The 13327-nt window shown below is 43.5% G+C and overlaps 1 protein-coding gene across 1 annotated transcript in view; it reads right to left on the minus strand.

Annotated features, from left to right (window-relative positions):
- Window positions 1–13327, minus strand: part of ADAMTS17 (ADAM metallopeptidase with thrombospondin type 1 motif 17) — a 189566-nt gene that overhangs the window by 65473 nt on the left and 110766 nt on the right. The window contains exons 11-14 of the mRNA XM_075431771.1: window positions 12447–12548; window positions 10598–10743; window positions 5359–5525; window positions 2599–2726 (exon numbers count right to left, since the gene is read on the minus strand). Of these exons, the coding sequence (XP_075287886.1) occupies window positions 2599–2726; window positions 5359–5525; window positions 10598–10743; window positions 12447–12548 (543 nt within the window). The remainder of the gene's footprint in view (window positions 1–2598; window positions 2727–5358; window positions 5526–10597; window positions 10744–12446; window positions 12549–13327) is intronic.

Below are 13327 nucleotides of genomic sequence, written 5' to 3' on the forward strand. Positions count from 1 at the left end.
GTCAATTAAATTGGTTTAATAGGCAGCTAGTTAGACAAGTATCTGTGGCAAACGGGGTACACAGTCACATATGGCAATTCTCAGCGCTAAACTGTATATAAGGCAGAAGAGTATTATAAATGAGTTCATAAGGTTTTCAAATTTGCTTGGCTTGAATTGATCATTTTGCATTTTCTCTCAGCCAGATGCAAATGGACTGAATGTTCTCCAGCTGTCATCACCTCTCTGCACAGTTAAAGGCAGTTGCCCCCGACTAAGAGTGCAATTTGCTTTTCATAACGTACCTCCAAAGCTCTGTGCTCAGAAAGGTTTTCATTTGGAGGGGAGCTGGCTACTGCTCCTCACTGGAAGAAGAAAATGGACATTGCCATAATGTCTGATTTACCACTTGTGGCTGATCTGAACGTTTGGAGCAGTAAAGCCGGCCACTGCAGTGTAATGGCCAATGGCACACAGCTGGAGGTGCACAGCTGGCCTGACTATAAAAGGTTATTAATGGATTCTTTAGGTTTTTTAGATAAAGCTCAAAACAGGGAAAAAGTAAATAATTGGGATGCACCATGAATCTGGTTCTATGGAAAGCACTTTCTATTAAAGAGCATAAAAAGAATCAAACTTGTGCTGGCTTCCCAGCAACCTGCTGTTCAGATTCTTCATCCGGGTAAATCAAAATGACTGAATTAAAAACGCCTCTTCAGCAGCATTTGGCAGGAAACAGTGAGAAGTGTCTCCTGCAGCAGTGCAAAACTCAGTCTGGACAAAGATTTTTCAATTATCTTGCCACACTGCCTGTTAGTAAAGCTGCATTATGCCCTCAAAGCCTCTCTTATACCCAGGTGAATATTGTATTCATCTGTCTCCCTGCCTGGAAGGCTCAAAGCAATAAAAATTGGTAGTTCTTAATCACTGCTCACAGAAAAGAGAAATAATGCCGAATTTCATGTGCTTTGTGCCCTCAGGGCAAACCAGCATATCTACGGTGAAGTTAGTGGAAGTGAAGGGTGATGCTAGAAAGCTGTTCTGGTGGATACAACAGGCTGGTTAATGCTTCAGAGAGGAACTCCTAGCACAGGATACAAATCTAGATGAGGATAAACTTGGAGGAAGAACTGCCAGGAAGAATCGAGCACTGGCAAGGCTGCCGTAGCCAACTTGACTGTCTTTCACATCACCAATGTGTGTGCAGCAAACTTTGAACACATGCTACACGATTAGGAGGAGAAAAACCACTGAGTGTCCACCCTGTCATAGTGTTGGTGACAAATGACTTGAATCCAACTGCAACACGTTATTAGGAGCACTCATTCCAAATGACTTCCTGTAATTTGTGATCTTTAAATAAATATTTTCTTCTCTCCCTTCCCTTGTCCAAACCTTAAATCTCCAGTTAGTATGGGTCTACACAACCCCACTAAATTTTCAAGGAATCTGAAATACCAGGTGTAAGAGATGGCCTCCCTAAGCATTCAATGTGCTGCATTACGAACTGTCTCACTGCCCAACAAACGATGAAGAGTTGTATGAGAAAGATCCCACACACCTAATTTTGGTCCCATATGTAATTTGGCTAAAGAGAAATAATCATCATTGCAGTGGTTCTAGCCCATCACACCTTCACTCCAGGAAAAGAGAATCAAATCTGAAGACTCTGGAACAAAGTCCTCTTCATTTCCATTCTTGACTTGTTTGATCAGAGACGGCAGGAAAACAGCATATTGAGGGTTTGGCCAGTCCATCCAGGGACAACCAAGGGGATACTGATTGTCCCATTGCAGTACAGCAGAAGGAAGCCTACCCCACACTCTCTTTGATTTGGTCTTTATGTAACCCAAGCGAGACAACGCAGATGAAAGGCCACAGAAAACTGGGTCGAGCTGTGCTCTGGGCTGCAGGACCTGCTCCTTTAAACCTACATTCTTTATTGCATGGAGCTTTAAAACCTAGTTTGTGGGAGGAAGGGAACCTTTTTCTTCCTTCAGGGGAAAGAGGCCTCTCAAACAGTTTCGATGGGCCCCTACAGTAACTCACCCTGGCATTATCTAGTAATACAGTCAACAAAAATCACGCAGGGGAAGCTACTGGCTCATGCAGCTGCAGGATCCAAGGAGCAACTGGTATTGAAAAGCTCTCTCAGTGTTTCTAGACAGGCACAAGGTAGACCTGAAAAGCATCATGACGCTGGCAATGTAACAGGCTAGTGACAACTTGTAATCCAGTTTGCAGCATCAGTGTTTTTTCAGTGGTTCCTCTAATAGCCGAAATGGAGCAGTTAAGCAAGCCAGATTTCCACTCCCATCTGCTCTGCTCACAGAAGTCCCTTCCCACCCAAGCCACTTGATGATGACACACAAGAAAATGTGATCATTGAACATTCCCAGCTGTTTAGTAATAATCTCATACCTTGGGCATTTATCATAATTCTTAGACCAAGACACAGAGCTGTGAAGCACTTGCAATGGGTCTTACAAAATAGGGTTGCCCTCTCACCACAGAGACAGCCTCCCAGCCACCCACACAGATGCCTGTTCTGCTAGGATATACACAGCTGCCCCAGACTATATGTAATACAAGAAATAAAACAACAGAAAGGTACTCCACCTGGCACTTGCCATGTACACAGAGGTCGGTCTCGTAAGGCCCACATGGAGTGCCATCGAGGACTCGGTCTGTCACCAGCACAGGGGAATCCTTCCCCAGTGGAGAGCAGAAGAGCTCACACGGCTTATCTGGAAAAAGAAATACAAAAGCAACTGCCCTTAGGAACAGCACAAACAAGTGTTTGAGGCAACGGTGATGCAGTCTCTGCATGAATGGATTTGGAAAGGTATCTGTTGATATTCTCATCTTTGAAGGAATATGAGCCTTTCAATCTAGGCCTGTCCTTTCCCCACTTTAAAATATCAATATTCAAAGGGTTACATGGGTGAGATTGGTCTTTTAAGACACAGAAAACCATTTAGTCAGTACACTTGCGTGTATGTTTGTGAACGGAAGGTGTTTGTTACAGGGAACACTCAGGAGCTGGGTATGAATGACCAAGTCACTGTGTGAGCGTCTCAGATAAAATTCAGGCTACAGCAAATGATTTTAGAAGAACAAGTTCTCCAGTCCATTTCTTGTCTAGATGCACTAACTTACTGCATCAGTTTGTCAGTAAGAACACTCGTATACATAAAATTAAACATTCCTGCATACATATTGCCTACAATTTCCTTAAACTGGTATTTGTGGGCCTACAAACATTTCTGTCAGCAAACTATGCTGCTAGAATACTCAGAAAAAGAACTCCCAAATTAATTTGAAATACATCAGTGGAGAAAACTTGCATTTTTCATTCATGCTAATGGCAATCATTATATTATATATTTAGACCTCACTTTGGAAAAGCTACTATTATGTTTAGCCAGAGAAGGAGTTACATAAAAAAGCTTTTTCAAAGATATGTATTATTAACTGGCAGCATACAGCAGATGTCAGGGTTTGCTGACTGCATTTGCCATATATTTAAGTAACAGATATTTAGGCAATATAACGTTTTTCCTTTCGAGCTGACTCTGCTACTCACGGACTTCATCCAAGGAAGAACCTATAGACATTCAAATGGAAACATGTTTTGTTCTGCACAGTCAAGTACCTCCACTCATGAGACAGAAAAGCGAAGGCTTGCCAATACATTAAGCTAGGTGGCATAGGCCTTTTCTAAGTTTCCAATGCAATCAAAAACCTGCAATCAGTTCCCACCTCACTAACACAGATAAGTAGAGTTCAAGCACAGTGGAGAATAGCTCAAGGCTGGTTTGGATCTGTGTTTATTTAAGTGCTTCTGAGTGTGGTGTCTCAATATGCTGAAAAAAGGGACTGGACAACAGCTTGAGTGCTCTAACATGCTTCAGTAAACAGCGACACTGAGATGCGAAGCGGAGCTGCCCTCTGTCCATCTGTCTTGCTTGACAGAGGAACTACAGGCATATCCTGTGGATGTTTAAACTCCCTGCACTGTGTCTGATGCAAAGCAAATTTGCAGAGGTTGGATTTTGATTTCACTTGCAGAGTGAACAGCAGAGCTGGGAAAGCTGTCGAAAGAGCAGCTTGTTGCACGAAACCGTTAGTCTGACTGCCTCTGGACAGCCTCTCCTTCTGCAGCTGCGAGATCTGCAACGGGGCAGAAGAGGTTTCTAAATTGCTTTCATGGAAACTGGCGCAACATGGCTCAGGTGAGTGAGGCTTTGCCAGACAGCAGGAACAGCGTTGCCTATTATCTTTTAGCAATAGCTTGTTCAGTCTTCAAGCAGCCAAAAAATGGCATATTCCCTTTCTGTGGCTGAATGAAGTTCCCTCTGCAACACGCTACTAATCCTGGCAGCACTGATCAGAGAAGATCACTGAATCATCTGGTTTTTCCCTGTCCTATTTACAGGACCCTCAGCAACACACAGCTCCTGAGTGGAAATGGAGAAAGGAGTGAAACAGCTCAGCCCTGGAAAAAAACGGGAGAGTTGTCTGTGACTGAAATTAATCAGGGAAGAAGCTCTGCATTGTGCGTTCACCCAGCAAAACTATTTGGTGAGGAAGGCAGAGAGGAACAACAAAAAAACCCGGCCTGTCTCCTGGGGCATCTGAAGGAATTGCACTCTTGGAAACAGAAATGCTGTCTGTATGCTTGTCCTGGTGTCAGACCTAATCTGTCAGTGCTAGCGCAGGAAAGGGTTTATCCAATGTCTGGTCTTCTGGTATCAGTTTCAACACCACCCTCCTCTGTTCAAGCATGTCTTTAAGATGACCAAATGAAACTAGCCTTGTCTGGTTTTCAGCAGAGTGCAGCAAAAGATGTTTGTTCCTGCAGAAAGGACATTATTATGATACTTTTTCATATCCCCCCAACATCTAGTTGAATAGTAGCTGAACAGCAACATCCAGCAAAGGAAGCATTAAAGGAATCTAAGCAGGCTAGGCAATCATGCTGAAATGCCCAGAATCGACACATATCAAAAATGTCCCAGGGAATCTTTTTTTTTTTTTCCCCAGTTCCAAGGTAATTTGAACTTTCTAATGTTTAAACTTCCATTCCCAAATACCTGCCTGTCCAGACTGCGAATCAAGTTAAGGCACCTCTCCCTCAGCATTACAAAAAGATGAGTAAAGAACTGACAGCTCTGTATCTTCTGTTAAGAAGGCTAAAAGAACAGCAGGGCAGCACCAAGAACAACTAACTGTAATTAGTCTTTCAGCTATAGCTAAAGGGAACATACTGCAGCCTTCTCACCAACAAATGGGACTCTTGCAGATGAAATCAAGATGGCTTGAGAAGCTGCAGGGAAAGAAGAGCAAGTAATTACAGAACAAAATGAAAAAACTTACCATCAACAATGACAGCTGTCAGGAGGCTTTTTTTCTTGTTGGTATATCTGTCGTGGGCCTGGCACTGCTGGTCCCTGAAGCTTGGCACACCTTTAGGGCAGGGTAAGTTCTCACACACAGTGTGCTCCACGCTGGCGCCCCGGCAGTTCTTCCCACCTGGTCCTGGGCTATTGCAGGGAAAACAAACCAGGGTCAGCAAGATCAGCATAGCTACTCACAGGCACACCTTCGCCTGTTTCCCTGTCCAAGGCAACTCTTCAAACAGCAGGAAGGATCCTTCCTCTCAGGTGCTCCTTGCTGGAGGGAAAATCCTGCTCTCAGTGGCTCTGACAGAAAATTATTCAAGCTCCATTCTGGATCTATAATTGGCTTCTCATAACAGATGCTCTGGAGTATTTCAGAAGTATTATCCCATACACAGATCAATAAATAGGGGCTGCCTACACATTGCAAACCTGCGATAAGTGGTAATCCAAAATGCTATTCACCTGTGGGCACTAAGCAGCCTTCTTAGAAGATGCAGAGCATTTAACTGCTTGTATTCTGGTCATGAACCAAGAGATGAGACTAATTTTACACTGCTGACCTAAATTTCCTCTGACTTCAACAGCAATTCATTCCTGTCCTAACCTATTTTCAGACAGACCAGGCAAATGACTGACAAAGAGCGGAGAGAATGTGTGCGCATGTGTGTGTGTTTATGTGTACCAGCAGTTTCAGAACAGGTCTTATAGTAAGGCACTCCCAAACTTTGGGTTCTGCTGTGACATCAGGCTGGAGCTCTGACCAACATTCCGGTGACTTGGGACAAGTTTCTTAACTGATGGTGACTTGTGAGGGTTAGGCTTTGGAAGGCGCACTGAGCATGACGCCTAAAGTCTAAGTATTATTTATATTTGCACAGTCAGGCAGTTCAGAAGATAATTTGTGATTCCATCACAAATACCAAAGTTAAAGTATTTATATTCTTAATGTGGAACCTAGAGGCACCACAGTGATGTTAACTGTGCCCAGGATCACGCCAAATACCCAAGGCAGAGGCAGCCAACCTGGAATGTTTCACCTTTCTCATCCCACCATTTGCTTTGCCCCCGGCCTCAAACACTCTTCACAATGGGGACACAGCAAACGTCCATTCAGCACATAAACAAATTTGTGCAGCAGATAATCTCCATCTATGAAAACCATGCCATTTTACACATTTGTTTTTTGAACGTGCAGGAAGGACCACTAATCCAACATCAGGATTAAGCACCTGAAAAATCTATTTATTCTTATTTATGATTCCCCAGAGAAGAAGGAAAACTCAAACTCTCAAAAATAGCCTATATTTTCTTTATAAAACAAAACACAAACAAAAACCAAACCCAAATAAGGAAAAGACTTAGCCATTGTAACAGATAATTTCTTTCACTCCTTGCTGATACTCTCCTGAATTTGTCACATACCTATCTCTCCAGCTGTAATTGGCAAAGATGGATAAAGTCATGTTCTTACTCTTCTTTAACAGATGGCTATAAAAAGCAGCTTCAGCCAAATTCCAGTTTTTAGCAGTATGGCAGTTCATTCCAAAAGCTTCTTCCCTCCCTCCCTCCCAGAAGAGCAATGATCATCAGGTTGTATCACTTAGCTAATTAGAAACCAAGGCCCTCATTGGATATCATTTATTGGAGTCAGCGCTCCTAGCCAGAGTTGCCCCGTGCATGTACACGCTGGCTACAGGACTGGGCCTTTGATTTCCTAGCTGTGCTGGACGTGATGAATTCAGCATTTGGTGCAACAGAAGCACAGAATAGCTTTATGCCAAATTTCAGCCTCAATCAAACTTTTACAGTAGCTCCATACATCCCAGAAAAAGTGTTTTGTTTTGTTTTTTTTAATGGAAATGCTGATCTCCAATGACACTGTAACACTACGGAGTCACCAGAACAGCCTGAACAAATGCCTGCTTGCACTGCTAACATCTCAGCTCTGCCATGCACACGTGCAAGGCAGCAGATGTGCTGAGACTGATGCAGAAATCTTCTGGGAGGACTGAGTCTGCTGCCTGAGACGGGATGAGGCAGACGCTCAGTCCAGACAACTAGCAGCATGATGCCGGCTTCTTCCCACATGAACCCTGCCCTCACACAAAGACAGATACACAAACTCTGGTTTCAGCACCATCTCTTTAGCTACAGAAAAAGAGATGTAGCCATTGAACATAAGTGACTGTGCGTATTTGTGTGTACATGCACAGGAAAAAAAAAAACAACAATAAAACCAAGGCAGTCAGAATACCCAGAGAATAATAGAGCACTCTCTCGAGAGCAGGGTATCAACTGATGGCCACGGAACAGAAGACAGCCAGACTACTATTTACTGTGTTCATCAGCAGTTGCTTTCTCTTTAATCTTAAGATGTCATTAACTTGTGAGGGACTTTCTACGAGTTTGCCAATGCAGACTGGAAGCTCTTGCTATTGGTAACAACGGTCACTGGCAATAATAAAGTAATAGCCAAATCCATCAGGGGACAGAGACTTCCCGAGCACCCAGCACTCCCAGGCAGTGGGAGCTGCAGGAACGTAGTGCCTTTTGGATTGCACTCCTCTGCTCGGCTCTTCAGCAGCCTGACCTGTTTTCGCTTAAAGTAAAATGAACTGCCTCCTCCTGATGTAGTGTCTCCCAAAATTAAAGAATTGGATGCACTTATCATATCAGCCACAAAACAACAGAGCATCCTACGGTTCTGAGGGATGTTTCTACTCCCAGTAATCCAACAAAAAATAATATACTCAACAAGACCTTCCCACATCAGCTCCCCTCTGTCCAACAGCATCATACTTTATTTGGTAGCATGTTGCTGCTTTCTACCAGACTAACTTTGGTGAAACACTAGTAGCATATACAGTGTCTATTCAAGAGGTTCAGGAAGAAGCAGATAAACAGACATTGACAGGCAGTCGGAGAAATGGACAAGACATAGCTCTGCCATGCTGGTCATGTTCTGTGCTGTTGCTCTTTGGATAGGGAATGCAGAATTACTGACAGTAATCTTATACTTAACTGACCTCTGTAACTGTATTTCAGTATTACAGACCTCTCGGCATGTTTAAACAGGATACTGAGGGTTTGTTTTTACCATGCAATGACAGCCACTCTCTCTGGTCTCCCACAAACAGTTACCTAGCACTTGCTCATATGCCTTGCTTTTCCTGCTTCACTCCTTTTCTGTGGCTTCATCCTTGTGTCTCTTCCAAGTCTCCAAATGCTGAGGCCAAGACTTTGGGCATCATCTCTGTCAGATTCTCCAAAAGAATCTGAAGGGAAAGATCATTGTAATCCCAGGTCCCAAGCCCTGTATAATCTGGGCTCTAGCACTGCCTGGGATTTCCTATACACAGTATAATTCAAACCCACCTTGACACATGCCTGAAGCAGTGACTGTGCGAAATCTCCTAGCAGACAACTTCACAGCTGTCTTCCACTGTATTTGTGCCAAGAGAATCCACCCACTAATGGAACTGAAGAAATCAAAGCCCATTTTTACTACTGTCACCCTTTTACATGACAAGAGGGGACTGCAGAAAGGGTGGAGATCTTGTTCTGATGTTGTCTTTAAGCCAGTGGGTTTCTTTTCCATCCCACTGTACAACAATAGTCCAAAGCCTAGACAAGAACACAAGGCAGTACAGCTCAAAAGTCTGCACGTGCGAACTGGCTCATGACACACTGCCTCACAACCATGTGGAGGCAATGCATGCAAATACTCACTGAAATTACAGAGAGGAAAAACCAAATCAAACAGTGAAGCAAATGGTTTAAAAATACTGATAGTCCCACAGGCTCAAAAGTCAGCTGGCAGGAGTGGAGATTCCAGTTAAAAAAAAAAACACAATCCCAGGACCAAATATATATAAAATAAAAGATAAATCCCTTAGCCAATATTTTTGGACAGTGAATAAACCAGCTGCAGAAGAAGTGGGCTGACTCCAGGAATTCGAAGCAAAAGAAGATCACGTGTGTATCCCCAGCCAAGAATGCATATAAGCAAGAGAATTTTAAAATCAGTGTGCAGTCTTGGAGGGAGCATTTCCTGTAATTTAAGGAATGATGATGAATGGATTTAGGTTTGGTCAGCACTGTGGTTAAAGAGACTTTTTGTAGCTGGCAGCAAAGCAATCAGCTCAGTCCCTTGTTCGGGAAAAGGGGCTGGTAAAAATCAAGCCTGGACATTATAGACATACAATTGCAGTTCAGCGTTATTTAAGGAGAAAAATAAACAAAAATATCCCTTTCACATGAATACAGCTCTGCAGCAGCCAGTGTGTGCCTATCCATCATGTAGGCATGTCTTCAAAGTGAGAATTTCAGCCCCTATTTAAGAAGAAAAGTTTCCTGTGCTTTTTCTGTGGAGAAAATCTTAAAATATGAATAAAGTTAGAGATACAGAAGTTGGAAGGTTGCTGTCAAGATTGTGAGCACCCTCATTCATCTCAGAAATTATAATGCACACAATCAGGGGTGGTCAGCTGAACGGCTGCCACGGTAACCTGTTCAGGCCTCCCATAAGAAGAAAAGACTTCCAGAGGTCCCTCAGTTGACCTGAGGGATGAAGGAGGGCACACGGGAGATAACATCACTTACATTTCTTCCCGAATCGGAAAAAAAATCTAAGTCCAAGCAGAGAGCACAGGCTTATTTGTAGTCACTGTGCAGGAGCTAAACAGCACCCACTGCGCTCTGTGTCTGGGAAAACTTTCCTTTTCATATGCAGCACATCCTGATGTACGGAATATCTCAAGGCGCTTTCCCAGCACAGCTATATGATACTATGACCACTGTCAGCCAATCTATCGCTTCCCAAGCCCAGAGCCAGCACTCCCTGCACAACTGATCTCTAAGACTTCTTGGCTCAGTTTGGTCTGTAGATCCAGATCAACCCCTCCTCATTCACTGCAGCACTGGAGAGGAAACATAGTATCATTATTTTTCTGCCAAACTGCACATTTTTAATTCAATTGTACCTAAGTTTGAATCACTGTAGTGGGCCACTTCCAGTGGTAACCCTTCCAGACACTTCCACGGAACCTGCTTCGAGTCACTCCAGGATTTTGACCTGGTCCTTGCTGCCTGTGAACAAGAAATCTCTCATGTCCTCTGCACAGCTCTGCTGCCCACTTCTTCCATGTACTCTTGCAGCAAGGATTGCCTGAGTGCTACACGCAAAAAGAAATCAGCATGATGTGAAGACTTACGGGGGATTGTCGCATTTCCGCTGTCTGAATCGCACTCCTGTGCCGCACGTCCGGCTGCACATGCTCCACTGGCTCCACATGCTCCAGTCTCCATCAACATGCTCAGGGATGGGAGTTTTACTGACACACTCCCCAGCTCGGCACCACTGAAATGCAATTGTGTTAGCACAGCCTGGAAAAAAGCCCTGATCTTGCAAACACTCCTGCACAGGTGGACTTCAAAGGATGTCTGAGAGATTACAACAAGCCCATGTTTAAGTTTTTAGAGATTCAAGGCTTCAGTGAGATGGAGGTGGGAGCAGAGAGAGAGGAAGTGAAACACAGAAATTTAAGTGTCACCTTCAATGAACCCCTGAAGGGAGTTCTGTCATTAAAAAACATAAACACAGAATTGAGCTCCTTGCTTCATAAAGCAGAAAATTATCTAAGTGCTAAGACTTAAAGACACACTCTTCACAGAATTCGCATCCAAGACATTATACCCCAAAGCAACCTCTTTATCAGCAGTGTTCCCAGTACATACAAAATAATTGAGGTATTTTGGACCTAACTTGGCTAAAGCTCCAAACAACCTTTGATTCTAATAGGTTGTGCTGGCACCTGACCAAGTAGCAAACTTGGCTCATTCTCCTGCTCTGTCCAGGATGTGATACAGTAAGCACTGCTAAGCAGTCTTATGAAAAAATCACCAGGACTCCTGTAGCTAGAAAAACATATATCTAAAAATCTTTTGTCTCAGTTTCTTCGTCGTGCTTTCCAGGACACAGCTTTTCTTGTCATTGTTTATCTTTATTTGCAAGCAAGGAAAGGGCTCTAATCTTTGACTCTAGCAACAAACTTTTTACTTTTACCCTTTCCTAACTCCCCAACCACACAACATACAAAAAATATTAGAATCCAAACCCAGTAAGTAGAGGGCTGGTGGTTACCAAACCAGTCAAGTTCATTTGTAGCCTAATGAGTTATCAGCCCCAGTGGCAGAATCACCCATGCACATTTCTGAACCACATGCCACCAAGCACAGCCCATCTCAGAGGTTAAACACGTTCACTGAAGTCAGCTTCTGTTGGCACAGCAGGTCAGCTGGGAGGCGGCAGCCGAGCCTCAGTAACTCCCACCCTTATGGCATTGAAGCCAGCTACTGGAATGGTGATTTTCACTAGAGGGAGATCCACTAATCTGAGAGTTTATTTTGTTTCTTGTTACAATTTTCCTCACCAACCCGGGTTCCAGGAAGTTCATATATGCCTCAGTCATCTAAGTATATACATACAGTACAGTAAACAATACTTCAAAAATAACCGAACCTCACTGAATTCGAGCTCAACAGATATTGAGCTATTTTTAGAAACTATAAAGTTTTTAAGTAGCCTCTTTTTCTTTCCCCATCTCTCTCTACTCCCTGTATGTCAGCCTAAATGCTCTCCACACTTTCTACCTCAAATATAGCCAAAGACACTACTATCTTAGCTTACACTGAAAAAACACCTCACTCCTGAAAAACCACCGGCAGCAATGGACAGAAGTGACAGGAGTGAGCTGCTGCCTAACGTGACTCACAGGGTACTCAGTCGGTGCACTCTGCTGAGTGAGGCATGGGGTGTTCCTGCAGTGTTTGTATAGTGCCTAGACCACAAGAACTTGACTACTGAGGTCTCCAGAGGCTACTGGAATACACGTAACCTAAAATCAGAAATACTTAACCCAATCCAGCTGTTAATTGAGCAGTTTCTGTAACAGGATCAGTATAAAATATAGGTTTATGGTAAATACTGAACATATTGGAAACATTACTCCACAGACAATGCTGGAAAAAAACAAAGTGACTGCTACTGAGCATTTTGATTACCTTGTCTGCGCCACATTCAGTGCCATCCAGAGGGGGGTCCAGCTTTGTTTTACAGGATGTATCTCCTTCCACCAGGCACCAGAGTCCAGCACACATCAAATGCTGCAATCACAAAAGAGCGAGGTGCAGTTACTACTTTTGGAGATGTCAACTATCATTATGGAATACACTGCAAAGCTCAGGCAGTCTTTCTCAAGTGAATCCAGAGGCATCTAGTTGGTTTGGGAGCAATTATTGTTTAAGGAAAGATTGGCATTAAGTGGTGGGGTTGGAAACGTAAAAGAGATTGATGGATGCATTGCCAGGAACTAAACACACCCAAAATAAGAAATGCATTATTTAAAAAGATTTCTTTTCAAAAGAATAAATCTGATCCATTAAAAAAGAATTCTATATGGGAGCACAAGATGGGTGCTTTGGAAACGTGCCACATGCTCAGATGTTCAAGATGCTTAATTCTTCGCATTTTTTAAAAAGATACTCCAGTAACACAGTCAGCCCTGCTGGACCTGGTGGTAGCTATCACCAGCCAGCGATGCCCCTTGGGAGAAGGAGATCTTAAGGCGGAATAAGAAAGAGGAAAGGATTTCATGGTGTGCCATGAAGCACAGGAGGAGCTTGGTGACAGCCAGGGGCAAAGTTAGTGAAGGTTTGGTGGTGGGAAGTAGCTGCTAGAGACGGTGAAAAGTGAGATGTGAGGGCAAGAGCAGCAAGAGGTACGGCACATCTCACTACCAGACTTGAAACACATTCTGGGTGTCATTACTCAACACCACTGCTCTGCTCAGCCAATGTCTGTTGCAGGGATATTCATGCTGACCACACTTGCGTGATCTGTCAGATCAATAACGTTTTCAGAATTTGAGAAAAAGAACCAGGAA

This window comes from Opisthocomus hoazin, chromosome 10, assembly GCF_030867145.1.
Source record: "Opisthocomus hoazin isolate bOpiHoa1 chromosome 10, bOpiHoa1.hap1, whole genome shotgun sequence".
Lineage (NCBI taxonomy): Eukaryota > Metazoa > Chordata > Aves > Opisthocomiformes > Opisthocomidae > Opisthocomus > Opisthocomus hoazin.